The 21,542-nt window shown below is 39.1% G+C and overlaps 1 protein-coding gene across 3 annotated transcripts in view; it reads right to left on the reverse strand.

The window, feature by feature from the left end:
* The window catches only part of Trhde (thyrotropin-releasing hormone degrading enzyme), a 407,371-nt gene that overhangs the window by 181,515 nt on the left and 204,314 nt on the right, over positions 1-21,542 (reverse strand). For all 3 annotated transcript variants that reach the window (XM_039079684.2, NM_001108991.2, XM_039079685.2), the window contains exon 4: positions 2,504-2,658. In XM_039079684.2, coding sequence (XP_038935612.1) covers positions 2,504-2,658 — 155 coding nt within the window. The remainder of the gene's footprint in view (positions 1-2,503; positions 2,659-21,542) is intronic.

Here is a 21,542-nt window from a genome sequence, read left to right on the forward strand (position 1 = left end):
TATGAATGTGTTCAGTGAAGAACAAAATGACAGTCAAGGAACCCAATGTGAATACTTAAGTTGGTAGAAATGATCCAGGAATCAAAGCTGGTGACAACGGACTACAGAGATCAAAGGGCCTATCGTACAGAAGAAAAGGCTTGTGACATGACAGGGACAGACAGAGATAGATGAGTGGAAATTCAGAATAGACAGTATCTGCTGAGGATGCAAAAGACTCTAGCTGGTGGTCCAAAAGTGCTGCCTGGAGAGGCGTTAGCTCATCGGGAGATAATAAACGATCTCTCTCTGGTACAGAGGCAACTCAGAGCCTACAATGGCTAATGAATCCAACCAAAGGTTCTGAAGATCCTCCATGCTAGACTCTCATGATAAATCAAAACTGAGCCAGTAAAATCTGATATGCAAAGGTTTCCGTGGTGTTTTGGTTAAATAACAATTCACTACTCTGGAACCTTTAATTTTTTATCAAAAACGTATTACCAGCCATGAACATTCAAAAAGGCTTGAAATTCAATGGAGAAAACATAGAGAATGTCCATTTTCATACAGGTGATGATTATTATGCATGATACATAATTAAAAAAAATAGCAAGTAAGAGCATCAGTTCAATTCATCACAGCATAGAAGGAGATGGGACCGCTTGTAATTGTCGAAGCAATATCATTCTCTACGCAGTTGACAATTGAACTGGAACTTTTAGTAATAAGTAGACATGAGATAGCCCTGAGCAGGAAGAGTCCACACAGACAGCAGGTGTAAGTAAGGCACAGTGTGGGACTCTGTGTGGGAATATGTTCTTTGAGAAACAGAGATACAGAAAGCTGGATTCTGGTTGAGCCGGCTGAAGGAAGAATGAAACAGTCTTGACAGATAAAGACAAACTAGATCATACACAACTTCAAGAGTCATCACGAGGATAACTTGGGGACCCGACATAGTGTTTCGATATTAATAATAAAGTATCATTTCATTGAAAGAGTCTCTAATTCAAAAATAAATAAGAGATTGCTCCAAATATGGCAATGGCTATGCAGTCTCTACTCTAATATTCACTGTATACAAAATACACATTTCTCTTCCAAATTGACAACCTGTCTTTGGAATTGTGACAACAAATGGGTTGGGGGGGTGTGCAATAGAGAAATTATGTGACAATCTTAGTGAAGATCAAGACATATATTTCTCGTAACTTCTGTTTCATGTCTTCATGGTAAGTAGCCTTGACCACTGAGCTAGCAAAGGAAATAAACACACAGTAGGAACTGTGGGAAATACAGAGGCCTGGACAATTCCAGGACTCTCTGTGCCTTGTCTCAACAGAACTGTATCTAACATCACTTACAGGAATTTGCCAAAAGGAAATTACATTTGCTTTAGAACGGTAAGTCAAGGGGGAACCAATCTGGCCCTGGAGGAACCCAGTTATTCCTGCAGTGATGCCTCTGTAACCTGAGATCAGAAACATGTCTGGCTTACTAAGTGCAAGGGCACAATTCTGTCATTGGTTCACAGTGACAGAAAAAGATATTCAGACCAATAGTCACTCAGTGTAGACGTCATTAAATCAGGTTCATTTATAAGCATTTAACTGCTCACCTTTTTCACTACCAGCACTTGTCAAGTGACTTTTTTAGCAGATTTTCTGGATTTTTAAGGGACTTGCAATTTATAATATACAATGTCACACTGCACTACAGTGAGATTTGGGGAGTTAAAGGCGCAAATTGCACCCAAAGTTCCTAAAGAGCAGGATGGCTATTGCTTTCTATTAGCAATGTTCATTTACAATCACTTTTTTTTCACTAAGTTCATGATTTAACAAGTGTACAATGACCTTTTTTCCACTAAATTCACGATTTAACAAGTGTTGCAAACTATCGTGTTACTACCTTCCACTAATAAGAAAGTTTATAAAAATCAAAATGAGATTAGATTTCATTTAGGCTTCACCATGAAGCCTTCCAATTTACGTATGAATTTATTACTATGCCTAGTTAAAAACAAACACTCATTTGAGAACAGAGAGTCTATAGCTGAGTTAGTGAAAGGCTCCCTCTGTGTCTACGTGACCAGGAAAGAAGATTAACAAACCGCTTTTGGCAAAAGGAAATTCTGACTGATGCGCAAAACTCACGTGCGTCTCTCCACAAAGCAATAAATCATTTCTCTCACTGTACTTTCCATGTGGACACACTAATAACCAAAGAAATGGGAGCACCGCTGATCAGCAAACAAGCAGGGACTCTGAAGGGGCAGCCACTCCATCACACATTTCAGCTAAACCCAGTGACAGTTGCTTACTCGATACCATCAGCCTGCCTACACCTGCTTACCTTATCGCCTGAGAAAAATGATACGCCACGTGCACAGAGGTGCACGGCGCTCCGTGTGAAGCATAGACAGGAGGATACGAACTGAGCCCCTCCTCCAGGTTTCCGAAGTCACCCCGCATTCCAGACAATTTCACATTTATACTTACACCTGGTCCTCTTCTCGTACCTGGTGACATATTTCATGAACAATGACCATGGTGACATCCAGCAAATAAGAAATAGATGACACACTGGGATCCAGCAGTATTCTTTGTTCCACAAAAATACTTAGTCCCCAGTTCTCCATAGCAGCATAAGGATGCTTAGGCACAGCTAAAAGATCTAGAAAAAGAATAAAAGAGTTCCAAAGGTTTTTAACCACACTGAATCCTAAATTTCACAAGTTAAAAAGTTCAGAAATCCTCATAACAAGGAACGCTTGTTCTCTATTACTTTTTCTTATATTAAACACTCAGCCATGTCTATATGACAATAGAAATACAGGCTATCTCCATCGATGTTGGTCATACTCGTTCATCACACTTCATATCGGGCCCAGCACTCCAGGGGGATGGAGGGATCTGCAACATTATTGATGAGCCCATCCTAATAAGTTTCAGTAAAGGCAAGGAAACCAAACGTGGCAGGAACCCAGAGTCAAAGGCATTGCACCTTCTAATGAAAATATATTCAGCCCAGTGCAGAAGCAAGCGTGTTGTCACTTTATCTTAACTCTGTCGAAGAGAAAACATTTCATACTAGTTTTAAGACGTGATGTCATTTTTTTTCTAATTTCTTAAATTCCTGTATGTTCTTTTGCTCCTGTTAAAATAGAATGCTACATTTAATCTCGGCTTATAGAGAAAACCGTGACAGTGGATGCAGTTGCAAAGGAAGAATAGAAGGGACCCACGGGCTTCAGTCTGGGCTTGCCACCATCAACTACAAATGTGACATCAGTAAATCACTTAGGTTCTCAGGACCACAATTCCCTCAGCTATAAAGTAAAGTTATTGGCCTTTTCTTTAAATGCCTTCCAGCTCAAAAAATCCCTGATTAGATGGGTCTAAAAATATGTGCTTATTTTAAAAGGTCGTCTATGTATTATCAACGTCTGATTATGATGAGCAAAGAAGTTCACGTTTCACTAACTTCTGAAAGTGCACCAGACTCATAGCAGTATAGTAAATAAAGTATTTAAAATACACTAATCCCCAGGCTCAAAAAATAAACCTCTCAGTGGATCAGAAATGGAGCCCAACAGGAAAGTAGTTGTTATGTGAATCTATGAACCTGCTGGTCTCTTGCTCCAAAAGTAGCACTAGCAACTATGGATGGGCTCTGGCCAGACACACTGAGGGCTGAAAAGACCAATGCCAGGTTGACTGCTTGATGCCGAGGGCTGAAATAAGGCACACACACTGAGAGTAGAAAATGGCTGGTGCTCACTGCATCCTGGCAGTGCCAGCAAGGGCCAAAAAGGACTTGAACCTTGGCTCCTATACATGTATTCTTAATCACCGTAAACACCCGCCCGCCCTCCAAAATGGAAATCTGTCTCAATAATGGAGTAATATATCCCAAGGCTACCATCAAATTGTATAAGAATGTCCTATATAGTATTATTTCTAAAGGCGAAAAGATGAATTTATATGGTTATATGTCTTTCTACCAAAAGAATACACAAAGAAGGTATAAAAGTATTTTATAAGGGAATACAACATAGCAATTAAAATAAGTGACCTCTCCACTGGGTTCTACCACTACAGCCATTGACATAGACAATCTCAGGAACACAGTAATAAAGGAAGAAGGTAGAAGATGACCCATATGCTCATTAGAAACATTCAAAATAATACAGCCTAGTGTATACACATCTTCTCACATGCAGACAGACAAAGATAACAATAAAAAAATCAATACACTCACTAACATGAACCGATAATAAAGACACTAACTTCAAAATCATGCTTGCTCTTGAGGAGAAAGAAAGAGAAAAGATTGTAGGACCACTACATGAGTAATGAATGTCTTCATATCAATGTTTGAAAGCTGGTGGTGAGTACATTGATATCAGCATAATAGCATTCATCCTGTTTACATATGCTTTAAATATTTCACAACAAACAATTGAATAGATTGGTCTTAGCATCCGATTGACTTTGTTTTTCAATTCACAAATAACTTTTAAATATTGGTGATGTTCTGAAATCTAAATATATATTAAAGTAAGTCAAGCATATCTAATTCCACTATATATTAAATGTAGAATGAAGGCATAACAACTATTATATAGAAAAATAAAATATTTAAAATACTATGAGAGAGGAGAAAATATATCTGTATGGGAGACTCTTGAAAATTATATTTATTGGGTTTTAAATGGTAACAAGAATTTTAGCAGGGATGTGGGTTAATCTGTTCATTCATAGGATTTTATGTAGGAAAAAAAAGTCATGTGCACAAAAACTAAGAATTGCCATCCTGTACATATTGTTTGGTGTTGTCCTTCAAGCTCCCTACTATCTGGTAGCATCATTGTGGTACTTATGCATGGAGAGGTTTATCTAAGAAGCAGTAAGTGAAAAAAGGAAGAAATGTACTGACTATAAGTGCTAGGAAATATGTTCCAGGATGAATAAGTATAGAAAATGTGGACAAAGCAGTCCTCTCCGATATAATTACCCTTACTTGCTACGTGAGCAGAATTAAAAGCCAGTTTATTTGAAGACCCGTGCAAGTGTATCTTAAAGGAGGATAGCAAATACTTCAGTGCTAAGATATAAAAGTAACAGAAAGGAGGATAAACAGAAAGGAGGCTGATGGGTTGGCTTCATAATGGGGGAGCTATAGACCACACAAGTAGTATATAGAGAAAGTACCTAACAGGTGACTTTACCCCCTTCACAAATTAAAAATGCTTCCTTGAGAGGCCAAATCTTTTAAGTTCAGACTCCATTTTAGAGAACCAGACCTAAGTTTGAACTCAGGTAAACTAACAGGCTGGAACCTAGCATTAGTTTCCATGTTGCCCCTCAACAAAACCCAAGCCTAGCTCTAGTCTCTAGGCTATTCTCCAACAAGACCAGTGTCTCCAGGTTACACCCTCAACAAGACCAGCGTCTCCAGATTATTCCCCCAACAAACCTGCACCCCCAGGTTACAAGGCCACCCACCCCCTGCCTAACGACCACCATTGCAGAGGGGAGCAGATGTTAGTTTATGATACGACTCCCAGCAGCAGCCAGTTATGTTGAAGGCCACAGTAGCTTTCCAACTAATGCTTGCACTCTCATCCCCTGCTTGCTGCTTACTATAAAGCCTTGCTCCAATAAACTTTGAGGATTCCACCACCACCAAAACATCTGCCTGGCAAAGGTGCTTTTGGGGAGGAGGGGTCCCAAGCTAGCTTGAATAGAATAAATACCCTGCTGTGAGTTGCATCAGATTGATTGGCTCCTGTGCTTTTTGAGGGAGTTGGAGATCACTAACATCTCCCTGGTACTGCAGCCTACATATTAATAAGCTACATAACAGACCCACAGTGTATCTACTTTGCCTGTCATTAGTACATGGTTACCACAGGAGCTGCCCCAGCATCAGGTACTTGTGGAAACAGACAGACCTATGTACAATTTTTTCCCAGGGTGAATCCTGGTTGCATGAAGAGCCAATTCTGAATCCTACGGATCTTTATGAGAAATGTAGAGCCCAGCCCTCACTTCCAGCTGAGCGAGCAAATCACTTAGGGCTAGATAGGTCCATAGACTTGGAGAGAAGACTATAAACATAGGGCTCAGATAGGTCACATAGAAGTCTGTGATCCAAGGGAAATGTACTGAAGGCAGTTAATGGATTGCAAATGACTATTAAGCAGTACAAACACATACAAAGCTGAAAAGGCACTTATTACACAAACATAAAGAGCCAGGTTCCATTCCCACCACCTATGGTGGTACGTGCTTTTAATCCAGTGCCGCTAGACAAAGACAGGTAGATTCCTGAGGCCCCCTGGCTGGCCAGCCCGCAGTGACTTCCAGAACACAGTGAAAAACACTATGAAAAAAACAGGGTGTTTGGTTCCTGGAGCGTGATGCCCAAAAAATAGCAGACCTCTGGACTCTACGTGCTCTGACACATACTTCATATGCATGACAATGACACCAATATGTGTACTCTTACATACATATATAGACACACGCACACACACACACAATTAAAAACAAGTATGATGAGGAAGAGCTTGCTGGTTGGTACAAAGTTTTAAATCCTTGATTATACATGGTTTTATATTAGCATCCAGAACCATGAAGGCACCAAAGTCTGGACAACAGTGTCACAGGTTAATCAATCAAGGACTAAGCAAGTAGGGCAAATTCAGATAAGGTGACTGATGGGCAGGATTTAACATGGTGGGATAAGTAGTCATGGGGAGCTTCTTAGGTACAGACATAGGAAAAATACCAGCAGCAGAGGAGGTAAAAGGATGAGAAAATGAACATTCTCAGATTTGGTACCACACATGTAACAACCTCGGTTACAACATAATCGAGAGTTTGTCAAATAACTTTGAAAAGGAGTATTGCCATAACCCTCCATAAACTGAGGAATCTCAGAGGATAGCCTTATAATTGAGGACTTTCTGCATCCCAGGTATATCCACAAAAGGCAAGAGCATACAAATTCCCATGAAAGCTGAATTTTTGGCACCTAAAAATGAGGCATAACCCAAATATCCATCAACGGGCAAAGAATAAAATGTGAAACAGCATACAACAAAGTACTGCTCACAATGAACCAAAATAAATGAACCACTGAGGCAGAATAAAGCATGAATGAGCCCCAAAACAGTGTGCTGTTTTTAAAAATTAACGCATGCTGCATAATTAACCTTATTTATGTAAAATTTCTAGAAGCTAATCTATATTGATGAAGATCAGCGAGTGGCTGGGGACAAATATGGAAGCCACTATAGCAGGATGCTAGAAGTTATTTTGGAGTCAGAATTACATTGCACTGATGGTTATGTACACATTAAAGCATCAAGTCACACACAGAATATACCCACGTGGTATAACTCAGTGGAACCACTTTGTAAAGGGTCTTAGTAACTGAATCGGTATTCTGCTTATTTGAAGCATATAATAGTCACTTATATTGGACTGCATTACTTTAATTTTGTAAAGTATATGAGACTATACCATTATAGTCTCATATACTTATATCAAAATAAGTATCTTTAACCTTTTTAATATGCCTCCCAAAGAAAGAAAGCTCGCCTTTTAGAATATAAATTGCTTAAAAATTCAAAGAAAGTTCTAGATAAAAATTAACACATATTGTTCTCCCAAATAGTACCTATCATCGGGAAACTATGATTAACATTGAGGGGAAATCATATATTAAAGAATGGGGTGGCTTAAATAAACACGAGAGTCTATCACTGGTCACTCCCTTCCTCCTGATCCTGGTATGTTACAGTGCTTCTACCATAGCAACACTAGGCTACCATGGCTCTGAGAGAAGCCACAAAATCTTAGACACGCTCCTCAAATTTTGTTTTAATTTACCATTTCTGAGAACTGCATTGTTGATTTGTAGAAAACAGCAAGAAGCGCATCTATTCTCCTGTTCCTCGGACAAATTCTTCGTTCTGTCACTTTAGCTTGGGGCCTTGGGTTTTGTTTCTTTTTTCTTTTCTTTCCTCTTTGTTACTCGATTGTCACTGTGACTTTGGAAAAACAAACTTCACAGAGTCTTCACTTAGAGTTTCTGTACAAGACGTTTGTGTGCTTGAATGTCATTGTGGTCTCACCCAAACTCTGCTCATTTTAAATTTCATTGTACCACATTATTTAAAACACTCCCCTGTTCTGGTATTAAGAGGAGAATAATTTAAAAATTATTAACTCACGAAGTAGGATTGTTACCCGCAAAGTTCATGATCCTCACCAATTTAAAAGCAAAATCTGCAAAGGAGAATCCATGTTTTAAATATGATTGTGTCTTAGACCACATCCATATCTAGTCTAGGACAGCACAGGAGGCACAGGATGGACACCTAGCACTAACTTTAACAAAGCCTGAGTGGTTGACTTTGCCTCTTCCAACCCCTTTGTTCTGTGATGACACTGTCTGTCTGGAAGATCTCAGCATCAAGGCATTGTCTTGGATTCAGAGCACAGCCCTCAGCAAACATCAAAGACACCAGTACCTTGTATTTTCCAGATTCAAGAACTCTGAAAAACAGATGTCCATTGTGACCTAGGAATTTAGTTACAGCAACACACAGGAAGACACTTAACTTAATACTTTTCTTCTACTTCTTCTCTCCTCATCAACCCCCATGTCACCCTCTACCATCCACATGAGAAAAAACAGTGACGATGTCTGCATGAAAATGTCTAGGCCTGGTACAACCATTCTGGAAATCAGTCTGGAGGTTCCTCAGAAAATTGGACATTGAACTGCCTGAGGATCCAGCTATACCTCTCTTGGGCATATACCCAAAAGATGCCCCAACATATAAAAAAGACACGTGCTCCACTATGTTCATAGCAGCCTTATTTATAATAGCCAGAAGCTGGAAAGAACCCAGATGCCCTTCAACAGAGGAATGGATACAGAAAATGTGGTACATCTACACAATGGAATATTACTCAGCTATCAAAAACAACGGCTTTATGAAATTCGTAGGCAAATGGTTGGAACTGGAAAATATCAACCTGAGTAAGCTAACCCAATCACAGAAAGACATACATGGTATGCACTCATTGATAAGTGGCTATTAGCCCAAATGCTTGAATTACCCTACATGCCTAGAACAAATGAAACTCAAGACGGATGATCAAAATGTGAATGCTTCACTCCTTCTTTAAAAGGGGAACAAGAATACCCTTGGCAGGGAATAGAGAGGCAAAGATTAAAACAGACACAGAAGGAACACCCATTCAGAGCCTGCCCCACATGTGGCCCATACATATACAGCCACCCAATTAGACAAGATGGATGAAGCAAAGAAGTGCAGGCTAACAGGAGCCGGATGTAGATCTCTCCTGAGAGACACAGCCAGAATACAGCAAATACAGAGGCGAATGCCAGCAGCAAACCACTGAAATGAGAATAGGACCCCTGTTGAAGGAATCAGAGAAAGAACTGGAAGAGCTTGAAGGGGCTCGAGACCCCTTATGAACAACAATGCCAAGCAACCAGAGCTCCCAGAGACTAAGCCATTACCTAAAGACTATACATGGACTGACCCTGGACTCTGACCTCATAGGTAGCAATGAATATCCTAGTAAGATCACCAGTGTAAGGGGAAGCCCTGGGCCCTGCTAAGACTGAACCCCCAGTGAATGTGACTGTTGGGGGGAGGGTGGGAATGGGGGGAGGATGGGGAGGGGAACACCCATAAAGAAGGGGAGGGGGACAGATTAGGGGGATGTTTGCCCGGAAACCGGGAAAAGGAATAACATTCGAAATGTAAATAAGAAATACTCAGGTTAATAAAAAAAAAAAGAAAGAAAAAGAAAAAAAAGAAAATGTCTAGGCATTTGCAATGGGCTGGTATTTGTCAAGTCCCCAAAATATCAATGTTTCTTGAACAGCCTCTCACCTTCACTTTTTAAAATATGGCTAAAACTTTAGGATAACAATTCTTTTATACTCTGGGGAAAGACTTCCACCAAAAAATATTGTTCTACTATGCTGAGAAAACCACAGAGGTTGATCCTGCAACCATATAGAAAGACCTAAAAAGTCATCAAATATAGTCTGCCAATGGACATCAACAGCAAATCAATCTCTAGCATTAGCGGCAGTGTTATGATGATTACCTTTCTGATACATTACCATATTGTCTAGAAACACACTCAAGTATCTTCTCCTTTATTAAATAACTACTAGCAAGTAGACATACATACATCAAAAGTCTGTCTCCACTTCAATCACAATCATAATCACAATCATAATCATAATCAGATTATAATAGACAGTGAATAGAGAATAAACTGTTCAGACTAGTCTCTTCTAGTCCTTATTCCACAGTGAGAGCCTAGGATCTTGCAGTTCAGAAACCCTGCCAGGTGATCAGGTCCACACTCTATGCTCTGCCTAAGAGTGGATCCACCCCATAGGCAGCCACCAAACCCAGATACTATTGCAATGCCAAGAAGTGCACGCTGAAAGGAGCCTGATATAGCTGTCTCCCGAGAGGAACTGCCAAAGCGTGACAAATACAGAGATGGATGCTTGCAGTCAACCACTGGACTAAGAACAGGGTTCCCAAAGGAGGAGTTAGAGAAAAGACTGAGGTGGCTGAAGGGGTTGCAACCCTATAGAAAGAACAATAATTTCAACCAACCAGACACCCCAGAGTTCCCAGGGACTAAAACACCAACCAAAGTATGTGTAGCCTTGTCAGGCATCAGTGGGAGGAGAGACCCTAAGTCCTGTAGAGACTCCATGCCCCAGTGTAGGGGATGCTAGGGCACTAAGTTGGGAGAGGTAGGTGGGTGGGGAACACTCTCATAGAAGCAGGGGGAGATGGCAGAGTCCCGGGACAAGGGTTTACAGAGAAGAAAAGGAATAACATCTGAAATGTAAATAAATAAAAAAACCAATAAAAATGAAAAAAATGGAGACAGAATGAATGCAGACCGATGCATGATTTCACATATTTATCCATTATTCTTCTCTTTCATGATATTATCCCTTAATTTCCATTGTCGATATTTCTTTATTGGCCAATGTCAGGCTTCTAGTTAGACGTACCCAAATCCTCAATTCATTTTGATTTTGCATCAATTTCTTTACCCATATTTATTAAAAGAGAAAGATAATCCATAACAGTTCAGTCTTTCACTATCTCACACTTCAACTTTTAAGTGAAAACGGAGAGGGGATGGAGAAATAGCTCAGAAGCCACTCTTACAAGAGACTCAAGTATGTTTCTCATAACACATGCGATGTAACTGACAATCGCCTGTTATTCTAGCAACAGGAAGAACAACAGCTCTGGCCTTAAGATTTCACACACACACACACACACACACACACACACACACACACACACACACACCCCACATGCACAATTGAAAATTATGAAAATAAATTTAGTTTCTTTTTTGAAAAAGACAAAGCCCTTGAAAGTTAAGACATTGAATGCCAAGGAAAATATACTGGAGACTGAGAGATAGCTCAGTAGGTAAAGACACGTCACCAAGCTTGATGTCTTCTACTCCTCAGGATCCACATTATAAAGGGAACAGACACTCAAAATTGTCTACTGACCTCCACATGTCATGCCACTGTACTTTTAAATCCACAAATATACATTTACACATAAACTAAAGGAAGGATGGAAGGAAGGAAGGTAATTGAGAAAAGAAAACATGATAAGGAAGGGAAAGGAAAACCAAAACAAAGAAAAAAAGATAAAAGAATAAAAATGAAACATTGACTGATGCTCACAAAAATAATTTCAAACAGATGAATAGCTTTCCTTTGCATAACAATTCATGCTCAACATGGTGAGCTGCACGTTCAGCATACATCTCTAAGATACACAGGTGTGTGACTATCAACAATCATTGGAGAACAGGATTTTACTCTCCCCAAGCCCAGCTATCAATTCCATGGAAGGTCTTCTCCATAGGAAGGGCTCTGCTGTCCTTCTGCCTTCAGTCACCTCTTTGTTCCTAGTCTAATTTCTACTTAGCTGTATTTGCTTCATAGTCTCAGACAGAGTGTGAACTCTTTGTCTTAGAACGTCCATCTCAAATCTATTTGATTCTCACATCTTCAATCTTTAGTTCCAAATCTCGCCTCTGTTTTTTGCTTCACTTTAAGCATTATCATCAGTACGTTTTTCCACATTGCATCCTGGCAGCACCTAATTCACAAGGCATCCCTTCTCTTCCAGCAATCCTGCCCTGGCCTTCCTATGAAGGATGGTGTAGATAATGGTTCCAGGTTCAAGTTTCAGCTCTCACAGTGCCTGAGATCCAAACCCAGACCCAACACTAATGAGCTATGGGACCTTGAATAAATTGTTCCGTGTCTTTTAGTTTTCATTTTGTCATTGATATATGGGAGGTTGTAACAGTGCCTGCATTTCAAGTTGTGAAGATTAATTGGTAGATCATGTAAAGACTTATTTCTAGGTAGACTGCATGCTAAATCAACATATCATTATTTGAGAGTTTTACTTCAACTCTCCATCTTGGGGAATCATTTGTATTGCAAACTTTAGCTCAAAGGTGAAAAAGAGCCTACAGAAAAAGTTTGAGTCGGATTGTTAGCTTCTGAATTAAAATTGTAAAACTTAAATAAATATATGGCACACCTAAAAGCACTATAAGACATGACATAATCATCTGATGACACAGAGAAAACTTGAATACACAGTGCATCAAAACCCAAATCGTCAGATTTTGCCTACGCTATGACCGGTACTTGTAATAAACACGATATAATATGCAAACTCTCTAAATTCATGTCTTTATTTATGCAGAAATATGGAATTCCTTGTTTGGAAGGCTAAAATTCATAAAGTTGGAAATTAAGTTTTATACAGTGATATTGATAAAGTAAAATTTATAAAAGCTATCCATTTGGTATTTATTAAACCAGACATATTTTTGCTTTGTCTCAAGTATATTGCTTGAAGAACTTACTTAAAAACAGCCTAGCTTCCCAGTGATTGCCTTTAAGTTTGGTTGATAATGAGGAGTTTCACTTAGCTATGCTAGGATGTGTCCTCTAAAAGCTATGAGTCCTCAAATCTATGAGTGAATCGGTTTCAAAGCAAAATCTACTCTTCTCCTGATTGACCTTCTATTTGTATACCAGAAAATAAAAAACAATTTCAGCTCCACATTTTGGCCCATAGCAGAATTTTCATCATCAATACTTGTGTTCAAATGCTTTGGTTTTTACTTTCCAAGCTTTGGCATCTTCCTGAATTAACACTAGACCATAATACATAGTCAGTGTTCTTGCTGATCCCCCGGCCAGATGCTCAAAGGAAGGTTGCTGGGGATTCTTTTGTTGTTGTTGTTGCTGCTGCTGCTGTTGTTTGGCATTTCTACAACAACTTTTACTCAACAACTTACTGACTAGTATCAATTGCAAAGGAAGAATTTCATCTGTTGCTTAACTTTCCTTTTGCCCTGAGAAACTGTTTCTAGGCCAAAGGACTTTTCTGAATACATAGAGCATATTTATCAGCTTTTCACCCATTTTAATTCTTAAAATTATTCTGACTTTATCTTCCTTTAGTGTATTATGCATTATCATTGTTGTGCCTAAAGCCTGTTCATAACTCATTGTCTTTGCTTTAAGGGTTATGATTAGACATAAATACAAAGAATACACTAAGTGACTTCATGTATATGATCTGGTTCCTAGCCAAGTTTAATATATACATATTTATATACATATATATGTATATATAATGATGTGTATTTATTCTGCAAGAAAATGCAAATTGAAGGTAAAAACTCTTATTTTTTACATTTTCTCTTCTTAACAAGAAATATTATCAACCACATTTTTGTAAGCCTACTCACTATATAAAGGCATGGATTTACATACTTTCTGAGAAATTCATTTCTAATTAATTTCTGAGAGAATATTGCAAATCTATTTCCTATTTTAGGAGTTTTACTACTTTTACCCAATAATAACTTATAACTTTATTTAATTAAGCAATAACCAAAATATGATATGAGATTGTCTCAAACGGCAATTATGCTAGGATTTTCTGTCTCTTGTTCAAAGACTTATATACTTAGACTAAGGACAGGTTTTAATAAAACTTGTAAATTTATATTTTGCTCTTTTAGAATCTCAAATATCAGCACAATGCATTATAATAATATCTACCCCCTCTGCACACCAGATTTGCACCATGTCTTTACACCACACTCTCAAATGTCTTCTACAATCATCATTATGTGTGTGTATAATTTTGTATAACATCTTATTTATATAATTTACTGACTTGAATTAGTGTTGCACATATGCACATGGGTGTAGAGGTGACCACTTGGGCATGCGTACTCTATCACAGGGCTCAACCCTGAAGAAAACTGACTCTCTTTCCCTCAACAGCAAGCCTGTGAACTATAATAGTGACTGGCCCAACAATATAGGCCCAACAATGCAATAATGTCACTAACATGTTGGTGTTAACCAACAGCTGTCTGATTTGATATAATATCTGCTCAATAGGATAGAAGTCGTGACTGGTATTGTAAATCCATCCCCATGGCTGAAGAGTTCATAAACTCTAGAGGAGATTGTATCTTGGGTAATGTGAGCTTTGGGGCTAATAATATCCACTTATCAGTGAGTGTGTATCTTGTGGGTTTTGGTTGTGTGTGTGTGTGTGTGTGTGTGTGTGTGTGTGTGTGAGAGAGAGAGAGAGAGAGAGAGAGATATTAGGTTACTTCACTCAGGATAATATTTTCTAGTCCCACTATTTGCCTATAAATTTCATGAAGTCATTGTTTTTAATAGCTGAATAGTACTCCAGCACGTAAATGTACCATATTGTCTGTATCCATTCCTCTGTTGAGGGACATCTGGGATCTTTCCAGCTTCTGGTTATTATAAATAAGTTTGCTATGAACATAGTGGAACATGTGTCCAATCCACACATGAAGCTCAATTAGGATGACCAAAGTGTGGATGCTTCAGTTCTTCTTAGAAGGGGAAACAAAAATATTCATAGGAGGAAATACAGAGACAAAGTTTGGAGCAGAGACTGAAGGAAAGGCCATCCAGAGACTGTCCCACCTGAGGATACAGCCCATATACATACAGCCACCAAACCCAGACAATATTGCTGATGCCAAGAAGTACATTCTGATAGAAGCCTGATATAGACGTCTCCTCAAAGGCTCTGCCACAGCATGACAAATACGGAGGAGGATGCTCAGAGCCAACCATTGAACTGAGAACAAGGTCCCCGTTGGAGGAGTTAAGAGGAAAGTTTGAAAGAACTGAAAAGGTTTGCAACCCCTTAAGACCAGCAATACCAACAAATCAGAGCTCCCAGGGACTAAACCACCATCCAAAGAGTACACATGGACAGACCCATGGCTCCAGCTGCATATATAGCAGAGGATGGCCTTGATGGGCACCAATGAATGGAGAAGCCCTTGGTCCTGCCAAAGCTCAACCCCCACCCCAGTTATAGGGGAAGGGAGGCAGGAAGGGATAAGTGGATGGGTAGGGAAACACCACATGGAAGCAGGGAGAGGGGGCTAGATAGGGGATTTATGGATGGGAAACCGGGAAAGGGGATATCATTTGAAATGTAAATAAAAAATAACCAATTTAAAAAAAAGAAATATAAAAAAAAACATGTAGAGGAGAACCTTTGACTACCATTTTGCTAACTTAACATAGTATCCAGCAGCTTTCTAAATAAATTACTGGGACACGCTCTGCAGAGTAGGGTCTACCATGACACAAGTGTGCAGAGTGGGGTCTGCTTGAGGCACAGCCAGCAGAGTAGGGTACTGTGCTCCCCAATGTCTGACCCATGGCTCCTCCCAACTTTCCCAAAATCCTGCTGCCATTAGGATCATCCAGTCAACACCACGGAAAACCTGATGCCCAACAGACAGTCTGAATTCACAGTCAACAAGACCCAGGGCATGTGGCACCACCAAAGCCCAGATATCCTGCTACAATAAACCTCTGATATCCAACTGTGAAACTGAAGCACAAGAAGAGGATCTGAAATCTAATCTTATAAAGATGATAGAGGCCTGTAAGAGTACATGAATAAATCCCTTAAGGAATTCCAGGAAAATACATTGAAACAGGTACAGACATTAAAAGAGGAAGGAAATAAATATAAAGAAATACAGGAAATATCATCAAACAGGTGAAGTATATGACTAAAACTGACCAACACCTGAAAAGGTAAATGGAAGTAATAAAGAAAACACAACCTGAGGCCACTCTGGAGATGGAAAACCTAGGAAAGAGAACAGGAACTACAGAAGTAGTCATTGCCAACAGAATACAGGAGATGGAAGAAATAATCTCAGGTATAAAAGATGCAATAGAATAAGCAATATATCTGTCAAAGAAAATACAAAATCTAAAAAGTTCATAACACAAAATATCCAGGAAATTGGGGACACTATAAAAATGACCGAACCTAAGAATAATAGGAATAGAAGAAGATTTCCAGCTCAAAGGCACAGAAAACATCTTCAACAAAATCAAAGAAGAAAACTCCCCCATCTATAGAAAAAAGATGCCTATAAAGGTATAAGAAGCCTACAGAATGCCAAACAGATTGGATCTGACAAGAGAATCCTTCTGTCACATAATAATCAAAATACTAAATATACAAAACAGAGAAAAATTTTAAAAGCAGCAAGGAAAGAAGATCAAATAGCATGTAAAGACGAATTACACCCTATTTCTCATCTGAGATTCTAAAATGTAAAAGGGCCAGGGCAGAGGGAGGACTTGCAGGCCCTAAGACACCAGAGATGTCAGCCCAGACTATTATACTCAGCAAAACATTCAACCACCACAGGTGGAGAAACCAAAATATTCCATGGCAAAACAAAATTAATTAATATATCTCCACTAACCAAGCCATACAGAGGATACTAGAGGAAAACTCTAACCCAGTGAGGCTGTCTGTACTCAAGAAAACACAGGAAATAAATTATTTTACACCATTAAAACTCTCTCTCTCTCTCTCTCTCTCTCTCTCTCTCTCTCTCTCTCTCTCTCTCTCTCCCCCTCTCTCTCTCTCTCTCTCGGAACCACCACAAACATCAAAATAACAGGAAGTAATAATGAGTTGTCAACAATGTCTACCAACTCAATGGACTCAATTCCCCAGTAAAAGAAGACAAGGGCTAACAGAATGGATGAGTAAATAGAATCCATCACTCTGCTCTATACAAGAAACTCATCTCAGTTAAAAAAATTATCATCTCAGTAGAAAGAGCTAGAAAAAGGGTTTCTAAGTAAAAGGGTCCAAGAAACAAGCTGGAGTGGCCATTGTAATAGCTAATAAAATAGACTTTCAACCAAAAGTAATCAAAAGAGACAGGGAAAAATACTTCATACTCATCAAAAAAAAAAAAACCCTACAAAGAGGACATCTCAGTTTTGAACATCTTTGCATTGCATCCCAAATGCAAGTGTACCCACATTTCTAAAAAGAAACATTACTAAAGCTTAAATAACAAATCAAAACAAAGCTTAAATAACACACATTAATAGTGGGAGATGTATGTAGCAAATGAACAACTTAGTCTTCATGTGGGTCACCCAAATAACTAGAGTAGAGGCTATCTCTAGCCTTTTGTCCACCTGCCTCCTTCCCTGACAGCATGTAGATCCTATGCCTCTAAATGGACAGCTTTGTCTGGCCTCAGTGGGAGAGAATGCTCCTAGTTTCCCACGGACTTGATATGTGTCAGGGTATCGGGGGTTGACACCCACAGCACAAGAGGCCTTCCTCTTCTCAAAAGAGAAGGGGAATGGGGAAAGGGGGAGGACTAGTGGGTGGAGAGAAAGGGCTGATAATAGATGTAAATGGAATAAATAAATAAATTTAATTTTAAAAGGACAAAAAATTACACAGTGCCTCTAAATTCCCACAAAGCCTAAACTAAATGGGGTATACAGTCATGTAAAGAAATAACATATCATAAGCACGTATAAAGACAAATACACTACAGTACGTAAGGTATGACGAGTAGTGGTGCACATAACAAATGTATAGCATGGAGCAGAAACTGTGACTGTAAACTCAGTCCTGCTACTCAATTGGGCATACTGCTCATCACATCACCCTTTATTTTCCTTACCTGAAAAATAACGTCGCACACACTTGCAATAATTTCACAAGAACCCTGTGAGCACAGTTGTTGGAACACAAGTTTGAAGTTCCCTCACAAATATTCATATTTTGTGAGCACACACGATGACATTTCCCCACACTCTTTTAAATAAAGATGTTCACATTGGACTGGATGTGAATTGCATCAATAGCAAAGGGCAGGTATGTATCCCATCGGACTAAGTGACCAAGTCTCTGGGCTCTGAGCCCCTCACCTGTGATATAACCTACTGCATATAAAGGTCTCACTTGACCCTCTCTATGTCACTCTAGGGAGTTGAGGCTCAAAAAACTAACATCTACACACACACACACACACACACACAGAGAGAGAGAGAGAGAGAGAGAGAGAGAGAGAGAGAGACAGAGAGAGAGAGACAGAGAGAGAGAGACAGAGAAACAGAGACAGAGACAGAGACAGAGACAGAGAGACACACACAGAGAGAGAGAGAGAGAGAGAGAGAGAGAGAGAGAGAGAGAGAGAGAGCCCAATTCTCTGTTGGCTATTCTAGGAAGAAACAAAGTGTTTTGTTTCAAGTTTATGAGTTTCATGTCTTCTAATGCTATGAAGAAGAAAATGAGAGACTACCACACTAAAACTACAAACAGAGATAAAATCTCAGAATGTACTTATTTTTCTATATATACTAATATATGTGTATCATTCCCCATGATAGGTTGTGAATAACTGCCATCTAATATGGTACAGAGAAATGTGATCCTTCTAGGCTGCTGGCACCTTCATTCTCACAGTTTCTTTTTTTCTTTATTCCTTTCTTTATCTCTTTCTTTCTTTTTAAAGGTCATATTTAATTGTTTTATTTATTTAGATGTTGTCCCTTCTCAGTCCAAGCTCCCACATTTTTTCTTATCATTTCTCTTCAATTTTGCCTTTAAGAAGGTGCTCCCTGCCCCAGGCATCCCCTTCACTGGGGCTTCAAGTCTATACAGAATTAGTAGCATCCACTCCAATAGATGCCAAATAAGTCAGTCCTCTTCTACATATGTGCCAGGTTGGGGAAATTAATAAATTCCTCAAAGAAATCCAGGAAAACACAATCAAGCAGGTGGAAGAATTGAACAAAACAATGGAAATAGAAACAATAAAAAAATCACAAATGGAGACAATTCAGCATTTTAAGATCAGTTTTACAAACAAACAAACAAATAAGACTGCAAATAAAAATGAAGCTGCTGGTCAACTGACTTCAATGTGGAAGGAATTTCCTGGATTATCTAAGTCAATGACAAGGGTTTTGACCATTAAAAACAAGAGAGAAACAAGTGTCAGAATGATGTGGCATGAGACAAATCCTACAAGATTCTGCTTCCTCAGAAGGAGGAGAGAAACCCACAAGCTGAGAGATACAGATAGTCTCTAAAATGCTGAGATTCTCCCCTAAAAACTCCAAAAAGCACAGGTCAGGTTCTAACCTAAATATTGTGATAACATAAACTACTGAGTGTGGACCAAGGTGTTATTGGACCAATAGGAATCTACATCATTACCAACGCTATTACCATCATCATTATTGCCATTGCCAAATCAAATAAACTCTCCATGTTAATGTAAGGATGAAGAAACACATCCATCAAACACTTCAGTGAGCTTGCCCTAAGGTGGGAGCCCACACAAAGCAGATAGAGAACACAGTACTGTAAACAGACTCAAAGAGAGCAGATCAAAATGGCCAAAGGATATTAGGACGAACACTTCTTTGGACACGCTGAAGTTGAGTTGTTCTTGAAACTTCTAAATGGACTAGAGCTAAATGTAAATGCTTGATGCACTAGGGAGTGGTGTGGGTGAAGGGGAAATGTCAAGTCATCATAGACAGCTAGAGGTAGAAGGGACTCTGACCAAAGGCAAGTAGAGAGGGAGCTAAGTCAGACATTGAGGAGACCTGAGAGTAAAGGCCCAGGAGTACGCTAACTGGGACAGGTCCACAAAGGATATTGACTTGAAAGTGTCATAAGGGAGGATAAGAAAGCTGACAGAGCATGTAATCACATCAGCCAAGAATATTGATACATCCTAAAAGGAGGGAAGGCTTGACACAGTCTATAAATATCTTGGAGAATACATACTGAACCTATTAAATTTCAGTTAGTGCTTGCTAAGAGGACTGATTCAGCATACCTATTCATTTTCAAAGAATTTTAAAACTAAATAAGATTATTCACACATATGTAACACCGATCTGACCATGTGTTATAGGAACCATCACCTAAATGGGATAGTAATACAACAGTCCCCCTTATCTTCAGAGAAACTCCCGGGTACCTAGTGGATGCATGAAACTGCACCAAGTACTGAGCCCTATACACATCGCAGCTTTCCTGCATGTACATGCATGTGATATAATTAGTTTATATATTATGGATCAAACAGGGTTATGAAAAATTATTTGAAAACCAATTATAAAGGTGCGTTATAATAAAGTTAAATGAATGTTACCTCTTTCAAAGTAATTTCATATTACAATTATCCTTCTTCTGATATTACATTGAGGTGGCAGGATATTGTGTCTTGAGATGATAACAATACCTACATGACAATGTGAAAGAGGCATTGTGCCCTGGTATTGTGTTACAGGGGTTCCAATGTAAGAGTTACTTAGCATCACATCATACTACAACTGCAGATCTCTAGTCCACTACTAAGTGACTCATGAATTTGTGACTTACACAGCATGGGTTTACTAGACGACCTGTAATTCCTATCTCAATCCACCCATCCCATTACTCAGAACAGCACATCACTTGTGAGCTGTTCATATCTGAAATTCTCCCTACGAGATTTTTTGAGCCATGGTTGATTGTGGATCCTCAGAAAGTAAAAACGAAGGTAAAGTTTGCACTGTGTTACTCACTATGGGATGTTAGCCAGTTCAATGGTTAGAGACACTTGCCGGAGTGCATTTGTCCTATAGAATGGAATCCAGAGGTTCTTCCTGTAAATGTCCCAGGTAACTGGGAGTGGTTTGAGAGAATGGGATAGCTCTTCCAATCTCTTTGATTGAAACATTCACATTTCCATCCAAGGAAGTTTACTTTGTAAATGAGTATTCTTCAGTCCTAAAGCTTAGAGTTGTATGTGGGCTTCCATATGCTTCAGATGAAGCACAAAGTTACTACTCTGAAAACATCTATTTATACAGGTATGGAAAAATGGAAACAAGGATCCATGCTGCCTGAAGGCCAGTTCTCAGTACGAACCACACTAACAGTACACACAGTGATTGACAAAGACACAATGAGTATAATTCAAAGGAAGCAAGGTTGATTCTTAGTCTAGAGAGGTATAACATTAGTGTCACAGAAAATCAAATACTTT

This window comes from Rattus norvegicus, chromosome 7 (genome assembly GCF_036323735.1).
Source record: "Rattus norvegicus strain BN/NHsdMcwi chromosome 7, GRCr8, whole genome shotgun sequence".
Taxonomy (NCBI): domain Eukaryota; kingdom Metazoa; phylum Chordata; class Mammalia; order Rodentia; family Muridae; genus Rattus; species Rattus norvegicus.